This window comes from Serinus canaria, chromosome 3, assembly GCF_022539315.1.
Source record: "Serinus canaria isolate serCan28SL12 chromosome 3, serCan2020, whole genome shotgun sequence".
In the NCBI taxonomy this organism is placed as follows: Eukaryota; Metazoa; Chordata; class Aves; order Passeriformes; family Fringillidae; genus Serinus; species Serinus canaria.
Window position 1 is genome coordinate 104,174,356 of NC_066316.1, and position 20,336 is coordinate 104,194,691.

Consider the following 20,336-nt stretch of genomic DNA (forward strand, 5'->3'; position numbering starts at 1 on the left):
TTCCACTTAAAAACAGTCTTATTTTGTGAGGGACTTCTTCAACATCTTAAATTCATCTTTTAAACTGAGAATTCATTTAAATGGTCTAGGCTTCTGCCTCAGAGGGGAAAACCTTTTGACTCCTATCATACACAGTGATGTCCATGAAACTTTGACACTTGACTAAACTCCTAGTAAGTAAAACATAGACAATTTAAAGTGAAACCGGAAATATCATGGGGAAACAGGTGAGAAACCCCTGTATTTCTGAAATATAAATTAGCCAGTAGAAAGAAAACTCATATAAAATTCTTGGTATAGTTGTCTGAAAACTGACACAAGCATGAATTAATTCTTATTAAAAAACATTTGTATTATCATCTGCAATTTTCCAGGAGGAGTCAGACTTCTACATATGTTTATATTTCTATGTTAATTTTCAATTTTTGATGCCATTTTCAGAATTTATAATTTTTTAAATTCATGTCTTTATACATGCTCTTTTCCTTACTTATCTATGAAGGTATCTCTGTGCTGGGAATTAGATGTGTTTCCAAGTTTTCCTTCAACTGGTTTATGAATGTGACCTGTTTCTTAAAACCTGTTTATTCTATGTATTCCATAGCTTTTGTGACTATTTACAATATGCATTGCACATTATTAACTTGACCCAACATATTGTGAAATTACAGAAAAGACTTCCCATTGACCTTGAAAATTGTTGGATTAAGCCTTATGCTCCAAGTAAAAGTAGTTGCAATGAATGACACAAAAATGTAATAAAGAACTCATTTATTGGCTTATTAAGCTTATTAAAATAACCTAGTGTAGATTATCAAGTTTTCATTTACAAATTCAGATTCAAACATATATACCTGAAGCTCCAGTATACTAATTGCTGTTATATTTAAATACATTTTGGTAGAAACTTGTTACTTCTCCTCCTCTGCATGCCCATTCAGGTGTTCATGTGCTGCTGAATATTTTCCGTGATCTCCTGAGGACTCATTTGCTCAGTGTCAAGTTGTTCATAAGTGAAGTGTAGCATTTCTTTCCATTTCTTGGAGCCTTTCCCAATGCCTTGCTGAATCAGCATGTGTGTCATTTCCACTTTATTCCTGAGTGCCTATCTGCTTTTTTGGGGCATTTGGTAAATGGACTGCCAGTCACATGGGCACCTGTATTCTAAGCTCTCCTTGACGAACAGCTACATACGGCTTTATGCTCTCAGCTGTTATTTGCTCAAGCCAGCGAAGAAGCTCTGAGAGATATTGCAGGAAAGCAGAGTAATTTTCTATAGTTAGATCAATTAACCTTTTGGCTTCACTGATTAGCTTTTCTTGGGACTGACTAAGCTGCCCATAGATCTCCCGGAGTTTTTCTTTGAGTTGCTTGTTATGTTCATCGATTTTCTTCTTAGCAGCTGCAGACCAAGATCGGATTTTTTCCTGAGCAGCAGATGAGAGTTCCATGATCTTCTGTTTTCCTTTTCCTTCAAAATCAGTTATAAGGTCATAATATTCCTGACTGTAGATTTCCACCAGTTCTCTTACTTGGTCTGTCAGGCGTGTAGCAAGGCCAGCAAGATCTCCAACACGCTGGTTGTGCCAATCTACGAGAAGATCTATGATATTCCTCAGCCACCCCAGTACTTTTTCTTCCACCTCATAGTATTTCACTGACAATCCAAGTGTAGTTGGATCAAAATATTCCTCCCGCAGTGACTTTACATAGAGAAGCAGCTGGTGCAGCTTGTTTGAAAGGTCCTGGAATGTCTTCTGGCTAAAGTCTTTGAACTGGGAAATGTATTTTTTGACATCTTTTGTCAAAGATCTCAGCTTCTGGGCAAAGTCTGAAGCCATTGCATCTTTGTACAGCTTATGAGTTTCAACTTTGATATCTTCAAAAGTTTTGGATTGCAAACTTCTAACCATTTCTTCTACCTTCTGAAAAACTTGTTGCACTGCTTGTTTCAGTTGCTTCAGCCTTCCTGCAAAGTCAGCTTCCTGAAGAGTAGCAAATGTCTGCCTGATTTTCTTCTGCAAATCTTTCAGCATTTCTTTAATTTGATCAAGTACATTACGGCCTCTAAGAATTGTTTCAGAAGCAGGAAGTCTGACTTCCAGCTCATTGATAGCTGCAATCAAGGCATCAAAATACTCCTGAAGTTTTGAAAGGCATACATCAGCAGTTTTTGCTACCTTCTCTGTAGTCATGAGGTATATTTCTGCACCACTGTACTTTTCAGACAACCCAGGGACCTGAAATTTTGTGGTTTTCAGGAATTCAGTGGCTGAGTCAATTACATGTTTTATTTTCTGGTGGTACTCTTCTATTATGTCAATTAAAACATTCAAAAGTTCCGCTTTTATTCTTTGGTAGTCGAACTGTTCAGCCTGATCTGCTGCTCTTCGATAAAGCCGTTTAGCTTTGAACTTCAGCTCCTGATATTTGTCAGAGGCCTCATTGGCAGCTGTGCGAAGCTGAGCATCTATTTCATCTATTTGATTTGCAGCAAAAGTGTATGCTTTTTCAGCATTATTCTGCATTATATTCTTCATCTTTAAGGTGGCAGCACTAATTTCCAGTCCTGTATGCTCCTTATGGTACCGATTAACATACCTATAGACTGCATTTGTCATTTTAGGCACTCTTGCTTTCAGACCCAACAGCAAGTCTTTGGCAGCATCCTCGTCCCAGTTGAATTTCATTTGAATCTGGTCAGGTTCTTTGAGGGATATCTCACCTTTCAGTATGTCAATGTCGTTCTGGGGAGCAGACTGAAAATACAAAACAGGGTAAGAAAAGTCCAATATTATTTATGAGAGTATTTTAACATTCTCATTATTGCATCTTTATCATTTATTAAGACAAGCGCTCTCCAATTTTTTGTCCACTGTCTGTTTGCTGTCTGTTTGCTCTCATCTTGAAAGGTTATTTTGGAAGAAATTATCTTGTACGAAGCTATTTCAAGCTCCTTCAAAGTGCAAGACTAGAACATAACTTAGTCTGGTCTTTAGTAACTGACTGCAAATAAGATTTTTGCTTCCTTTGTATTAAATGCCTATCATGTCTCATAAGGCAGGTGAATAACTTGGGAAAATGAGCCTTCTACTCATTCCTGAAGTCAGTTAAAGTGAACTCAAAAAGCATATTTTTCATATGAAAATATTACAGGATTTAATTTTGTAATCATTTGAATAAAGGAGACACTTTAGACAGTTATTCAGAGTAGCTAATAAATCCTGAAATGAGAATATATTTACATGTATAGTTTTTCCATTTTTATAATAAATAGTGAATTATGAGTTGCTTCTGAGCCCTAAATTAATTTATAATTTTGGAATGCAAGATTTTAATTTAGAAATTATTGTAGTATGCCAATAATAGGAGCATGTATTGTAACAGATTAAAAATTTAATATTAATAGACTAAAAAAAGACCCTTCACATATGGTCTGATCTTTTCTAGTTGCCTTATTACTACAATGGTAGTACTTATTACTACTTACGTAGTAATTCCAAGTAGCCTGATGGCTATCTATTAAACCTGATGGGTAGCTTAACTAAAACTGACTTGGTACATTCTTCACTTTCAGTGGATGTGCCTTCTTAACCATAGGAGATGGAAAAAAAATTCTGTGAAGGGGTTGAAAACATCTCTTTACACAGATATTATTTTTAGTACTAGAAAGGCCAGTGTAGGAAATAAAACCTTTAATTACTGATAATAAATTTTTTATTTGATGGTTAATTTATATCTCAACATAAACACACACAAAATTTTAAAGGGAACTTTTCTTCTGACAACACCAAACATTTTTGCTTTTTATTGCTCATATCAAGCTTACCTGAGTTTGGTAGTACACTCTGGCAAGGAAAGTTTCATCATCCCTTTCCATGACATAAGCAAGGGTCCCGGCTGAGGGTGAGGATATTGAGCCGGATGATTTCCTATCATTCTCTTGGTAACGCACATGAACATCTGTGAAAGTTGGGCTGATGATGTCTAGTGATAAAGTGTCCTCCAGGGCTCTGCAACCACAGTAAATACACAACTATGAAGCAATGAGAAAGCACAAGCCCGATGCTGTATGTCTGAACATAGTACCACCTATAATTTCATATATATATGTTTATATACACACACACACGTATATATATCTGTAAGTAAACAATGCCTTTATGATGAAAAGAAAATGTCAGGTTTATTATCCACATTTCTTAGAATTTAGCCTGACACATTCAAAACTTCATGTCACTCCCATTTTCCTGTTTTAGATAAAACTATCTTGAGCTCTGTTGTGAATTTTCATTAAATTAGGGCAGGTAAACAAAGTCTGTAACTGAACCATTGTCAGCTTTCTACAGATTTTTACAAAGTGACTGCAATTTTTTCACCAACACGAGTATAGGCTCTACTGTTTATCTGCATTTGTACCTGCCTTCTCTGACTCTGTCCCTTGGATGTATCAACACAACACTTGCACATTGAAATAGGCAGTAAGAGAGACAAGTCTAATCCCTGGTGTGGGCACTTGTGAATAAAAATTACCCTGTACTGGCTTGTGGTGACAGAGGCATCCACTGGGAAGAAACCCAACTATGGTGATGGTTAGATCTAGAACTGCTTTGATAATAAAATACTGTATTAATGTCTCAGTGGTTTTCTGACAGGGGCTGGTGAGAAAAGCTGTTCTAAAAACCCTGAGAGGGAAAAGCTTTCAAGTTACCTTGAGGGGGAAAAGGACACAGCCAATAAAGGCAAGGTAGACATACAAGTTCTTATGAATTACTGCAAAGCACCCTGGGGCATTAGAGATCAAAGCAACAACACATCATTTGCAATTATGTGTATTATAAATTACATTATTAGAGCAAATCTTTACCGAAATCCTGAAATAGTTAGATTTTCCTGGTAGTTTGCACTCAAGTCACGATGTGAAAAGCTGCCAGTTGTCTTCACAACAAACACGCCTCCTTTATATTCATAGTTTGAAACAACTGTGAAAAAGATTTCAAATGTGTATATTACCAACAAAAAATACAAAAGACATATCCATTCTATGTTAGATGGCCAGTTTTGGGGTATTTCACTGATATGTCAAATTATGCTTCAAGAAACTGATTGCCCATAATGTCCAAAATAAAAAGGCATGAAAACATTTGTTTGACTGGAGCATTTTAAAATTCACATTATATCTCAACATGGATATGACACACCCATATATATATATATATATATATATATATATATATATATATATAGTTATTAGCCTTCAGGGTGACTGACTGAGACTCTGATAGTAATTTATGCAAATATGCCACTGCTGATAAAAGAAGTGTCATCTAACATCAATGCTAAACAGACGGAGATACCTTCATATGTAATGCCCTGGGGAAAAAAGATCTGGAAAAGCCTAGTCTACAATAATTTTTTTCTCTCAAAATCATGGCATATAGAATTTTAACGTCTTACCATTCAGGTCATATTCCAGGAATTGCAATGTTGAGCTGCAGGTAGAATCAATGGAATGTTCAAAAGAATCCTTCTTATTTGTCAAGTCTGTTCTCCAGGTGACGTTGTACAAAGGGGAAACAACTTTGAAAGATCCAGTCAAGGCACCAAATGATGGGATGTAAATTCCAGCAGGCAATGATATTTTCAGAGGGGGGATCTCAATTTTCTGTTCAGGAATGGTAATTGCAGGCATTTCAAAATCTGCAATTTTATTAGCTACTTCATCTAGATCTAGAGAGAAACTGCCAAATGAAACACTCTTTGGTAAAGTGAATTGAGACATAGTTATTTGGTATTCAGGTATTGTTACCTCAAAAAATGGCATTTTATATTCTTCTAATGTAATATAATTTGCTCCTACATCCACTTTGGGGAATCTCAGCTTTGGCAGTGTGGGTAAATGGACATCAAATGGCATTGTGCTTAGTGTCTGTGGAATTTTTATGTTGCGCAAGTCAACAGTGTATGCTGGGACCTGGAGAGTGGTGAAGGGAAGGTTGAACTCTGGAGTGCTGAGGACAGGGCTTGGAGCCTTTAGGTGTAACCCAGGAACAGTGACAGTGAAGCCATCGGTCAGCTTATTCACAGGTATGGGGAAAAAGTAACCATCATCACTCTTGGTGTACACGAGGGACACTGAGCCATTCAAGTACTGTTTCCTGTCAGCACTGGTAGTGACATCCAGCTTCAAAATATCCCATAAGCTCTTCTCAGAAATGGGACACTTGATGACCTTGAGGAAATCCATGTATCCTTCCAAAGAACCAGAAATATCAAATTTTGCCTTTGAGTTTTCATTTGATAACTGCATATCATGACTGAGAGATAGTGAGTGAATTTGGCCTTCACCCTTCCAGCCAGCTTTCTGGTTTGCAGGACTGATTTTCACTACAACAGCCTCATTAACTGATGCCATGCCCAGATAGGGATTTGGCTGAATGGCTTGAATCTGAAGATCTGTTGATACATCCCAAGGAGCCATCTCTAAGGTCGCTTTGCATCTCTGAGTCCCCGTTGTTGTGAAACGAGATGTACATTGCACATAGTTCTTCCCATTGTGCTCCCAGACTGCATAGATACGACGGGCAGATGCTTCAACTGCAAGTAATTCTTTGATTTCAATCATCCAGAGTCCATCTGCTTTAGAGTGGGCCTCGAATCTGAGGGATGACCGAGCTCCATTAGCATTTAAATAGGCATTGACCTCATGGTCTAAACTCCCAGAAAATGCATTTCCAGTGTAAAATACTCCATCAATATCCCCAGTTGTAGAAGATTCTACTGATATGTAATATGTAAGGCTCTCTAAAGCAAATTTGTGACCAATTTCTCCCTTAGCACTGGTACCATATTTGACAGTATTAAAATCATACATTAATTTTATCCCTGAGGAAAGAGTGGGTTTAGATTTTGTATTTCCAGAAAGTTCTTGGCTGAAGTTAATTTTTAAAACTGGTGTGTCAACTTCTATATTTGTTGCCACGGCAGCTTCCATCATCCTCTTTAGGAGAGTGATTGTGCTATCATGGTTTCCTCCTAGATATTTGTTATTACTCAGGGACAATGCTGAGGCCAGCTTCAACCCCCTTTTTCTTGTCAAACTTGTTGAACCATCCAGCTTAAATTGCAGAGCCTCAATGACAGAAGAGGATGAGACACTGAGATGTCCAACAATATCTGACTGATTGAACAGCCCAGCATTTGCGGTTAAAGTGATTACACTGGATTTAAATGAGAAGTCATAAGTAATGTTTCCCATGGCAGGAACTAAGATGTTGTTTGCTGAGCTGTTGATTCTGAATCTAGGAAGCTTTAGAGTGCGTAGATCCTGGGGGATATGAAGGACTGGAAGCTCAAAAGAAGGTACAACTAGTGTGTAAGATGGAACTGAAAAGCCAATTATTGGGACTGTGAATCCTCTTGTGCTTATTTCTTTTGGAAGTGTGAAACCAAAGGCTGGCATCTCAGCAGTGAAAGGAGAAACTTCGATGTTCACAACTGGAATGGTGTATCCTGGAATCGTGAGGGTCCGTGGTATTTTGTTCAGTGATGTCTGTATTTTGTATTTGTCCAGTTTTGTTTTAGCTTCATTATAAGACTTTGTAAGAAAATCTAAAGCTGCATTTCTCCCTTTCTCAAAATGCTTGTTGAATAAAAGGATGTTCTTATTAAGTACTTCATGCACTTTTGCTAAAGGAAGTGGGATTGCATGCATGTCTTTGTTTTTATCATACTGAGCATTCAAATTTAAATCAAAGGATTGTCTTGTTGTCTTCAGTAATTCCTTCAGGCCTACCTGTTCCCACAGTGAATAATCTTTCAGCTGAGGAGTTTTGATTCCAGTATAGGGAATCTGAATCTGAGGAATGCTTAGAGGAATGTTTAGGAAGTCCAGGTTGGCATCTCCATTCATTTCGATATGAGCTTCAATTCTGTCATCATTGCTGCCAGCAGATATATTATGGGAATATCTGTACTGATTGAATCTGCCAGTAGCTTGCCAGTTGACCTGCTGAACAGAAGAACTGAGGGCAAACCCATAGTTATTCAGGAAGTCAATCTTGCCAGTTAGTTTCATTGGGAAGCTGATTTTCACATTTCCATCATTGTTTGTTGAAAGACGAATTTCGGAAGGGTTTGCCAAGAAGGAAAGGTCATTATTTACAGTCCCAGTAATCCGTCCATGGAGCCGAGCATTGTGAGAGCCTGTTAATTCTACTTTCATTCCTAGAAGCTCTCCTGTGCCTTGCACATTCAGAAGGCTACGTCCCACACGCTGTGACTCCATTTCAGACTGAATCTGAAGTGCTGCAGACATTAAGGAATGACATTCATATTTTATAGCTTGGTTGACTTTCAGGTACTTATCATTTATTCTGTTGTTGGCAGAAAATGTAATACTGGGGCCCTCAATCTTGAAAGTGGCAAGTGAATCATGAGTGCCTTCATCAGAGAAATTAGGTGAAGCCCATTTCCAGTTTCCTCTACCAGCAGAGGTAAATGATATGTATCCTGCTTCTACCTCTGTTGTCATGTTATTGATCAGATCAGCCTGGCTAGAGAAATCAGCTTGTGGAATATTCAGTCTGTGAGAATATGCCATTCCACTCTGCATCCAAATTTTTCTTTGCAGCTTGACTATTAAGTTATTCTGTAGTTCTACTGAATTTTTCTTTGTATTGAAGTTTGCTCTAGTTTCAGCTTCACCTTCTACTGAGGTCCCTAAAAATACCACTTCATTGCTGTGATCAACTTTAAGGAATCTGTGGTTGACTTTCACTGCATTTTTAAGGTTCAGCTGCTTCATGTCAGGGGCCAGCAGACGTGAATCTGCAGTAACACTAAAAACTAGGAAGTCTAATTTGGATGTTGTTTGAGCTGAAATGGAAGTAACAAATTCTGGACTGTTTGCAGACGTTGTGGTATTACGAAGCTCAGCTTGTGTAGACAGTGTGAAGAATGGAGAGGTGACTCTGAAAGCACCAGACAACTTGCCAAATGTAGGGACAGTCACAGTATGTGGGATACGTGGGAGCTGGAACTCTGGTATCTTCATGTTAGGAATCTGGAGCTCATTTAGCTTTAGCTTTGGAATCAATAATTCTGGTATTTGAAACTGAGGCATTTTAATTTCTGGGAAAGAAATATCGGAAAAAGGCATATCTCTCATCTTCAGATCTTTCAAGTAGACATCAATAGATGGCAACTGAAATTCTGCTGACATGAATTTGTCTATTGTTCTCACAATCAGAAGCTTAACTTCAATCAAGTCAATTGTGAAGGAAGGAATTTGAAAGGTATTTAGAATTTTAAATTCTGGGGTAGTAAATTTCATTGGGATTTTCATGTCCTTTAGTCTCTGTATATTGATCTCATAGGAGGGGATATGGAGATCAGTCAGTGGGACGATGAATTCTGGTGTTCGAAATGTTGCTTCCCGAAGACTTCGGAGACTAACCTCAAAGGCAGGTATAGTGACTATAACTGCCCTGATTTCAGGGACTTTAAATCCAGTTTCAACAAACTGTTTTACATTTTCAGCCCAATTTTTTAGATCATACTCTTCAGCTAAAGCAGTGATTTTTTTGGAAGCTGTGTTCCATTGGTCAGAGATGTAAATGACAACAGAATTGTAGAATTGGCTTATCTTCTGAAGACACCACTGGAGTTCCTGAGAAATATCCATTTCAGAAATCCTCTCTCGCAGGTCTTCCAGATGTTCATTTACCTTGGCTTTGAGATTAGCAAATGTTGTTGAGTCTATGAGCTCCCTGAGCCAGTTAATTACTCCAGCAAGCTTCGTGTCCTTTAGCTGTTCCATGTAGTTTGAAATAACAGTTCTAAAATCTCTTATATACTGTTTCAGTGCTTCTGCTTTCTGTGGAAGTTCTAGATTTCTGAGTTCCTCATTTATTTTTTGAGTCACTTCTCGAATTCTGTTATTTGTGTCATCTACAAATTGGTCATAATCAAAAGCCTTGAGCTTTTTAATAATGATGTCAAGGAACTTGTTGACTTGCTTTATCATCTTTTCATAATCAAAGGTTTGCACTTTCTTGACAGCATCATCAACAAAAGCAACAACTTTATCAAAGTATGACTTCACATCAGCATTTTGCAGGTAGATGGTCAGTTTCTGGACAGTTTCTTTTATTCTGTATGTTTTAAGCAGTTCTATCATTCTGTCAATTAAAAAATATATCTGCTTATCAATTTCATATTTTATAATCAATTTGTGTATACGACCACGGAAAGCGCTGATCTTCTCAGATAATTCATATTCCTCTATCCAATTTAGAATAAAGTCTTTGATTTGTTCAAGAAATTCATTAATTTTTTTGATTGGCAATGATTGCTTAAATTTTTCTAAACATTCTTTAGCATCAAACGCTTTAATCTGTCGTTTCAAATTTTCCGCAACGCTTCTGAGATCAATATTCTGAATCTGAATCTTGAGTGATTCTAGTTTTTCCTGTATTTTAGCTGTAATCTCGTACTCATCATCAAGATTTTTAATCCAAGCCAAAGTGCTGCTTCCGATTTTGTTTAGATCATATTGTTGGAAAAAAACCCGCAATTTTTCAATGATGTTGATTACAGTGGTTCTTACCTGATATTTGTTATCTAGAGCTGCCATTGTTTCAACTATTTGATCAAGAAGCTGTACAATAAGTGCTTTAATGTTGTACTGCTCATAACAGTCTGTGATGTATTGCTCAACTTCTAGCAGATAGATCTGTAGCTGAGATAGTATTTCTTGAAGATTGTCCATGGCTTTTTCCAGCATAATTTGGAGATCATCAGATGTTATTCTGTAGTCCTTTGTGAAAGCAACAAAATTAGTTTTCATGCTGCTAACTTTGCCTTTGATATCTAATTTGTCCATGTAATCGTTAATGCCCTGTGGCAGTTTGTTCAAAGTTGCCTTGTATTTTTTCATGTGTTGTTCCATATCTATGCTCTTCAGATAACGTTGTATGGCCTGCAGTGTGGATAGAATGGTGACTCTGAGTTTTTCAAAGTAAACTGGCAAATTTTCCAAGAAGGGTAGGCTAATAACATGCATATCTTTATTTTTGTCATACTTCACAAAGCCAGAGATGCTGAATTCTTGAGGCTCCGATATGCTGTTCCTGAGACCCAATAGATCAATTAAATTAACTTCTTCAGATGTTAATGGTAGTATGACTGATGTGTCCATTACAGAGAGATCTGCTAAAGCTCTTCCATTAAGTTCCACACCAATTTTTTCTGCATTATTGTAAGTGCTGAAATCTTGTGAATATACATTATTGTTTAGCTGACTTTTCAATTTCCAAGAACTTGACTGCTCTGACGGAGTAAAAAGCATCTGAACTTTGTTGTCAAGCAGGGTAGTGTACCTTCCTCTAGACTTCAGGCTATGGCTGGTAGAGCCTCTGTAATCATGGGAGAAAGTGAAAGCAAGAGGCTCTGCTTTAAACAGCAGTTTGCTGTACAAGTCTCCTGTGTGCTCACCCACAGCAACCAGCTTTCCATTAGCATTGGTGTGTACGTCAGCCGTGATGACAAATGGGGCCATAGTGGAACGCACAGCATTGCTGAAACGGAGAGGTTTGGAATCACAGTTGGTGTTCATGGTAACTGAGGAAGAAAGTCCTGCCACATCCAGATGAACTCTGTGACTCACTGCTGCGCCTTGAACGTTTGCCACGGTGTCTGTTTTCAAGTCTGCAGTTAGACCAGCACATGTAAGGGTGTAGGTGTGTCTTATTTCATCTACTCCATGGGCTCCTCTGACATTGCCACCCAAGCTCATATTCAGAGGCTCGAGAAGGAGTTCTGCTTTGTTGGAAACTTCCGTTTTAGTGTATTTAAGATTATTGCTTAGTTTAGCTGTTAGTGAGCGAGGCTCCAGTTGAAGGTCAAAAACATGTTTGTGGAACTTGTCAAAGCCGAAGCTGTTGTCTAATTTTGAAACAAATGTTAAGGATAAGCCTGGAATATTCAAATCATTTGTGTACTCCAACTTAATCTCTTTGAATGAACCCTGCAAATTATTTGAAAACTTGAGTCCTTCTCTATTAACTCTGAAATTTAAAACATGTTTGTTGTCCATACCCAGAACCGTACTCTGATATTCACTTCCCAGCGTTATTTCTGTTAGGCTCACTCTTCCACCTACATTGAACTTTGCATTGTTTTTCCCATAGCGCCCGGAAGAGGACAGTGACATGGAGCCTCCAGCAGTGTCGAGCTTGGCATTCATTTCACTCTGCATTGCCAAGGGACTAAATTGCATGTTGGTGGTTGCACTGCTAGCTAGACCATACCGATTGACATTGAGTGATGACTTATGTGCAGCTCGATTCTTCTGATCAGTCAGGGAGATATCAGTGTTGAAAACAAGGTCCTGGGAATTGAGAGAACCTGCAAAAACAGCAAAATACTGGATTTGCTTGTAAGTGGCTTGGTATTCAGATCGAAGTGCTGCCATCTTCTTTGACAAAATTATTTCAAGCTTATTGACACCGGCAGTATGTTGATACCTCCCGTTGGTTTCAGATGACATTTTCAGCTGGCTGTTTTCCCACTTCAGTGAAGCTGTGTTCTTTAATAGCCCATTTTGTACATCAGAAACCGAAGTGATGGAAAACGAACCATCACTGTATCTGCCAGATATCTGATTGGTAGCCTGAAGGTAAGAAGATTCCAACTTCAGATTTGATTTTCCTTCTAAAACCCGTCTTTTTTCATTGTATGTGGTAGACAGAGTGTAAATGCTTCTTGCCAACACTGAACCCACTTCCAGCTCCCCTTCCATATTGACGGTATTGGAATTCATGTTATTTATCTTTTCAGAAACAATGTCACTGGAAAATGAAAACTGAGGACCCAGAGTACTTGATGTTGTAAGTGATAAGGTGTAGTTTGCAACTGGAATAGGTTCATAATTCTTTCTGCCAGACAGCTTAAAAACTGATGTTAAGACTCTGTGCTTCAGGTGATTTTCATATGCACAGACGAATCCGTTTCTGTTATATGATGCTTCTCCAGAACCTTAAATAGGAAAAAGGAGACAAAAGGTAATTGTGTCTATACGTTTTCATCTTTGAGAACTTGTCTGATGCCACTGAACTTCTATGCTACTGCTTGAGTTGCAATTACTGTTATGACATTTTGTTTTAAAGGCCTAAGTGCTTTGGTAAATACTGAATATTTCAGTAAAAATGGCTACTATTTTGATATTTGAAGCTAAAGTTTTGAACTACAATTAAATTAAGTTTCTACACTACACTACTAAATATAATAATGGGAAATGACATAAAATTATGTCATTATTTAAATTAAGAAGATGGACTCAAGAATAGCTCATATCTAACATTCCTACATTTTAGTGTTTTATTTATCATGCCTCAGTTATGGTGAGGAGTTTAGAAGAAAATGAAGTCAGGTTGTCCTTGTGCTGTTTAAGAACCCAAACTGCAATTTTAGGGGAACTAACTTAAAAATACCATATTATGGCAATATATGGACATAAGAAAAGATAAGACAATGTTTATATATTATATATATATATATATATAATATATATATATACATATATATATATATATATACACACACACATAATAATAGACTGAGAAATAAATTGTGGGCATACCTACACGTACACTTGCACACTTGATTTTGAAAACAGTTGATTTACCAGCTGAACAAGTGTTTGTAGAATCATGCCCTCAGTTTTGAAGGACAGTTTATTCAGTAAGGAACACCCAGGACAACATGGACGGTAAAAATGTTAACTGAATTATACTGACTTCACCTTCAATGCCTGCATAAACAGACACACCCAATATCTTTAAAATCAAAGGGGAAGTGATTCGAGATTGTACAACACCTGCCTTTAAATAAGTGCAGGCATGTGAATGTACCGTACCTGATATAAGGAATACAAAATAATTAAAGTAAAGGTTTGCAAACATTGAAGTACATCAAGCATTCTTACCCTTAACAGTGTAGGAAAGCAGATCCAAAACTGAATCAGCGTTTGTGTTATAGGAAGCTTTTACACTGGTTGCTCTCTCTGTGGTGCTGTTCGTCACGCTGTACGCGGCTGTCCAGTTGTAATAGTTGCTGTACACATTAGCAGAGACCTCCAACTTGCCCAGCAAAGGCACACGGAAAGGATAGGATTTTGGAACAGTAAATGTTGGGATTCTGTATTCCTGAGCTGGCACACTTATTCCCAAGGACTCCACTACCAGAGGAGGTGTTTTAACAGTCTTCGGCATAAATATCTCATCGGATGATTTTCCCGCAAATGGCAGTGGAATATCAATTACAAAACTGTTTTTATTGAAGTTGTATCTGACCCAGCCTTCACTGGAAAATAAAGATAACTCTGTTAGAAACTAAATTCATAAAGCATATACAGGAGTTTTCATGATTTCCTCCTCTGCCCAAGATACTGGGCTTACTTACACGCTTATATAAATGTCCTGACTTTAGTTTTAAAGAGAAATGTAATGATCAAACATTAATGTAAACATTTTCAAGCACTCATTCATAAGGATTTATCAAAAGTATTTTTGGTACCAGGGAATTCTTTCAATGTTTTTTCCTCTTATTTCATAAACAAAGGGACTTGTATGTAAAATAATAAAAAAATCCTCCAAAATCCTCAGCAAACTTGTTGGATGCTGAGTACCAGAAAAAGCCAAATATGTTTTTTAAAAAGTGATGTATTCTTAGAGAAATGCATTACATCATATTAGTTTAAGAATTTATCTATCTTTCCCATTATAAGCATTTCAAAAGTTTCATCTAAATATTCAGCAATTTTTAAATTCTGAATAAAAGGAAATAAAAATCTAAGCATGCAACCAGGAACTAGGACTGGAAAATGGATCGTTGGCTGAAAAAGTGTCATTAGGAAAAGGCAAAACAGAAGGAAACTTGGCCCTAATTTCTGAATGAACAATAAACTGGCAAAGATACTTTTCTTGTTTTCCTAACTGGTCTTTGATATTGCAAAATCTTGAATTTTTACACTAAGAGCTACATCCTAAGAAGAAAATTAAGCAAACACTTTTGAAAATTGTTCCTTTACAAAAAGATTACAAATTTACAAAAGGAAATTTGTTCCTTTACAAAGCTACATAAAAGAACAGTAAAAACCCTATTATTATTATTATTAGCATAGATGATAACAACCTAGGAGAAAAAACAGTTTTTCCCTTGCTCATACTTAGCTCAGGAGGACAATGGACGCAATAGAGATGTGTGTCATTAATACACCATATCACATTAGCACAATGAAAGATAATACATGGAAAATCAGATTTAAGAGATACAAAATTGAAGACTCTTCTCCATTTGTTTTCGGAATCCAATCTTACACTAGCTTCTGTTTTCCTTTGCATTTATTTCAGCATTTAATTTCTACGAAATTTTCAGTTTCCTGTTTCACTATCCTAATTTTATTCCCTACCTTTTCAGGAAAAGTTCTTCGGGAATGGTGATAACAGGCAGGTTAAGTTTCTGAATGTTCAGTTCCTGCAGTGCACTTAGTTTGTCTTGCAGAGTCTGGGCATAAGGGACCTCTTTTGATGTCTTTTGCAGCCAGGTGTTGGTTGCCTACAATGAGGAGAAAAGTTTTTCAAAGTTAATATAAAGTTTTAGGACTTCCCAGTGAAGGTATCAGAAAGATATTTGAACTACCCAAATACTGGGGTCTAGGTATCTGCTAAAGTGACTCATTCTATCAAAGCTGGAAAAACATAGCTTATTCAATCTGATGAGTGATTTTTCAAGTAGTTCTTATTCTGGCTTTCATGGGGGAGGCAAGAATTCTTCAGGGCTATGTACTGGAGCTGTAATATCTACTGCAGGTTGAAAACCATACCAGGATAAATTGTGACACAATATGTCGCAGTGTCATATCCGTATGAGCCACTTTCCGATCCAGAAGTTCGCTGGTATGCTTCTCTAGAGTTTTTGGGTAGTCTGAAAAGTCAACTGGGAAGGCAGAAGACAGTTTTTTCCCAGCAACACTGGCACCTGAATTCCACTCTAGCTCAAATTTCTCAGCATCTAAAAATCATGGTTTTAAAAAGAAAAGGGTAAAATTAGAATTATTCTTATTTTGAGAAATAATATGAACTAATATAAAAAGATGTTTAAATTTATAGGTTGTGTATGTGGATCATGTTTTTGCCCCTACCATATCTGAGAAGAATTGTTTTTGAAATCGAGTTTCCATGAATTGTTGCTGCTGAGCTGAGCTGAAGATATGCTTTGTTTGGTGAATAATTAACCAATGCTTCACTTCTAAGTTCGGTTTCCAGGCGAGGGAAAGAAAGGGTGCCTCTCAACATTGCCTCTTCCACTCCAGCATATCTGTGAAAGAAAGAAAATCTTGTGAATAAAAATATTTAATTGTATTTTTTCAGGAGCAATTTCAGCATTTAAATCTATAGCAAAGGAATAATAGGTGCTATATTAAAAAATTAGATTGAATAAAACTCGTATACATTTTTCTAATTTAATGAATATTTTAAGCTTCTGCTCGTTACTTTGGAAAACCTGCAGTAGACTATTATAATGCTACTGTGCAGATATACACAGTAATGAGGCTGTGATAATTTCATAGGAGTGAAAAGGATGGAAATATGTACCTGTCCCGGTAAAGTTGTAACTGAACCAAATTCTAAATGCCTTACTCAAGCTGAATTCTCTGCCCAGGATACAGACTGTGGCCATGAATCACATAGAAGCAAAACACTTGGCAAAATATATTATGCCAGTGGGCTTAATTTTCCTTTATTCACATTTATTTTATATCTCTGTAACTTTGTTGACTTGAGCAAACTTCTAATGTTATGTTAGTGCAAATGAAAGAGAATTGAGGTCTCTGACATCTGTCCAAAGCTCCCACTGATATCAGAGGCAATTCTACATGAGCAGCAAAGACAAAGACTCCCTGGGGCACCATCAAGATCACAGAATTCCATGGAAGATTGAGGTTTATTAAAGAATGTGATCAGCCCATTTCACTATGGGCTTTTAAGGCAGACAGTTTTAGAAACCCTGGCAGGCTGAACATTTTTGTTAGCTCCCCTGTAGATGTTCCCGGAAATATTCTCATTGAGAAGCGTGGGAATTTTTACAGGAAGCTCTCAGTTATTTTTGGTTTTGTTTCTTACTGAGTGCCATTAGATTTCTTCATGGGGAGATGTAATAACTTTTTTTAGAGCCAAGCATATCCAGATAATACCTCTCTGAACAAACCCTGCCTTGTTTATATCCTTAGATTATCACACCTGCAATAACAGTAGTACAAAGCATCCTTGTAGTCATGTGCGTGCAAACATGGAAGAACTACCTCAAGGAACTTGTAATACAAATTAAATATATACATACAGTAGGAAAGATCAATCAGTGTGTAATATGTACGCATTTGATACATTGAAAATAAAATACTTTAAAGTTTTTTATAATGGGGTTTCAATGGCAATTTTATCTGTCTCTGTATTTAAGAAATTTCTCCAAAACGAGATAAAATTTAGTCACATTTTTACATCCACTGAAACCTTTTCAGAAGCAGCTGTTAAATTCTAAATGTTTTCCTGAGTCACCTTATCTGGCCAGTAAGAGTAACTTCTGTAATCTTCTTGTTGTTGATGTCTAAGACGAAGGTGTATGCTTTCTTCCCAGAAACGGATTCATCAGTAATTCTGAAGTTTGTACCAAAGTCAACACCAAAATCAGGAATCTGGACATCACTTGTCAAAATCTTTTTGCCTCTGTTGTACCTGAAGGTCAATGAGGCTTCATGCTGGTTTACGCCTAGAAAATATAATGTACTTTGGTTATTCATAACTATGGAATCTATTTGGACTTTTCTTAAAAGAAGAACAAAAAAGAATCAGCTGACAATGATATCCCACTAAAGATATTACACAAACTTTTTCAAAACACAACTTTTAATGAGTCTGATGCACAATTGGGTCATCTTTTTTCTTCTCATCTTCTAAACACACTGTGGGCTGACCTACTTACCCATCAATACCTTTATTATTTAAATGACCCCACAGATGTTTTGTATGCTTTCATTCCATATTTCATAGGAATATATTTTTCTCTTGTTTATATAGACCCCCTGAACATCTCCTCTTCCTTGCTTCCATTCACCAACATCACACTTTTATTAAAATCATGCAAAATACAAAATCAGCCTCTCATCATGAAGATCTTGCACTGGGATTGCATGAAAGGGAATGTAGTTAAATTGTGGGCCTGCTTGGGTGTGAAAATGGTATTCAATCTTACACTATTAAGAACACTATTAAGACTTTTTAATAAAAATGTCTTTTCTATAAAATGACAGTTCAGAACTGAGAAAAACCACACAGGTTTTTTTTGGACCCTTACCTTCTGCCTGGACAGCAAACTTTAGGGTGTCTATCTGGTCATTTCCCTCTCTCTGCAGTTCGTAGTTTGCACTTGCAGAGTATTCCTTTACTTTGCCTGTGGACACTAATTCAACCTCAAATCTACAGAAGGAGTAAACAAATGCCTCGTGAGTAACTTTGTTGTCGATGACCACAAACAGAAGAAATCACACAGTTCTCAACAGCTCTCTTTCTGAGCTGCTGCTGTCAGTAAGTTTTGAAAGATTTTTAAAGGTAAGCTTGATGAGAGAGACTACCGGAGACTAAGCGGGAAGGTAGGTAGTACAAAACAACATAGTTCAAGTTGACATGACTTACCTGGATTCTCCAGTCAAGGGAAAATAAGGAACTGCCTCTGCATCAGTGGAATTAGGGTACAATACTTTGGTGCAGAAATTTAGACCAGGAATGAAAGGCTTACAAGAAGTTGAGGTTACTTGGTTCTCTATCAGAGTTGGAATCTCTTCAGTTTTGGCTGGAGACACCAAATGCAGCGTATTGCTGGAACAGAAAAGTCAGAAATTGATTCCCAGGACAGGTGCTCAGATGTCCTATTAACACAGTTACTTCTGAATAAAACTCAAATGTAGGGACTAACTGAAATAACATCTGGCTTTAAGTGATGGAGGTATTATTAGTGATAATTATAATTTAGTGTACTGAGCTATTTGTTCTCTCTACAATTAATGTAAGTAGTTTGTTTAAATTCAATTTAAAATATGTATTGCAATTATAATAATTGTATGTGAAACAAAACAAAACAATGGAAATAGTAAGAGACTTGTATAAAATTTCAAAAATAGTGACAAATAATCTGTAAGCCATGACTCCAAGTCACCACTTATCTGGCATATTTGCTTGTCTTACAAAAGAAGTTATCACAGTTTTACAATGTCTGGGATTTTTCTGAACTGAAAATTCCTCCATGCCTGCCCTAGCTTTGCAATTCCACCACAATAAAAACCAAGAAAAGAAGGAAGAACATAGCCTTGAAAGTCCTTATTCAGTTCTCATTACCTGATACTGAGGAGTTTTACTGGACTCTTCGGAGCAGGAATGCTGAATTTTAATTGTCCAGCTTTTACACTAACATGTGCCTCTATTCCAGATTCATGGAATATATTAGAATTCATCTCCACACCACTTCCAGCAAATTCAGGTATGTTTATTCCCAGGTGTGTCACAAACTCAACTGCTACTGAAGGTTTAGCAATGAGATCTGCTTGCATCTATTTAATAATTAAAAAAAAAAAGAAAAAAAAAGGGGTATTTATTGGCCCAATACACTTCTTGCTGGTTATAAAAAAACCCCCATACCACTCCTGTTAATACAGAGGTAAGTTTTACAGAATTGATTTTGCTATTCAAAATATCTGATTCCCAAATCACAGAATCAAATGGCCCATATAAGTGGTAACTGTAGTATAAAAAGCCAGCAAAATGATAACATCAAGAATCCCTACCTATTTTAATGTAAAAATACTCATGCTTCAGAAAGATTTTATACATGGAGCTAATTGCTTGTATTTTTAAATCTGAAGACAAGAGCCAGTTCTCCATTGTAACAAAAAAAAAAAATAAAAAATAGCAGTTTTCAAAGCCAGTGAGCAAACAAACAAAATGACAAAAAAGAAATGGATCCAAGATTTAAATTTCTCTAAACACACACAGGCTTATTGTCAAGCTTTTGCTTTGGCCATTAAGAAAGAAGGGACAGAATGCAAAATTCTGGAAACTATTCCAAAGCTAACTGAAGGGCAGCAAGTACTAAATTTGAGGATTTATTTCTTATTTTTATTTAGATCTTGTATGTGGTAGAAAATTAAATTTTTGATTAACTGAAGCTAATAAGAAATTCTTACAAAATATTGACTAGGTTAGAGCAAGGTAGTTATTAGAACT

At 36.8% G+C, this 20,336-nt stretch overlaps 1 protein-coding gene across 1 annotated transcript in view; it reads right to left on the bottom strand.

Moving 5' to 3' along the window:
- Window positions 1–754: 754 nt before the first annotated feature.
- Window positions 755–20,336, bottom strand: part of APOB (apolipoprotein B) — a 35,595-nt gene continuing 16,013 nt past the window's right edge. Inside the window, exons 18-29 of the mRNA XM_009095659.4 lie at window positions 19,452–19,663; window positions 18,753–18,935; window positions 18,415–18,536; window positions 17,619–17,829; window positions 16,205–16,380; window positions 15,887–16,074; window positions 15,473–15,618; window positions 13,988–14,364; window positions 5,458–13,038; window positions 4,868–4,982; window positions 3,830–4,013; window positions 755–2,759 (exon numbers count right to left, since the gene is read on the bottom strand). Coding sequence (XP_009093907.4) covers window positions 1,146–2,759; window positions 3,830–4,013; window positions 4,868–4,982; window positions 5,458–13,038; window positions 13,988–14,364; window positions 15,473–15,618; window positions 15,887–16,074; window positions 16,205–16,380; window positions 17,619–17,829; window positions 18,415–18,536; window positions 18,753–18,935; window positions 19,452–19,663 — 11,109 coding nt within the window. The 3' untranslated portion in view covers window positions 755–1,145. The remainder of the gene's footprint in view (window positions 2,760–3,829; window positions 4,014–4,867; window positions 4,983–5,457; window positions 13,039–13,987; window positions 14,365–15,472; window positions 15,619–15,886; window positions 16,075–16,204; window positions 16,381–17,618; window positions 17,830–18,414; window positions 18,537–18,752; window positions 18,936–19,451; window positions 19,664–20,336) is intronic.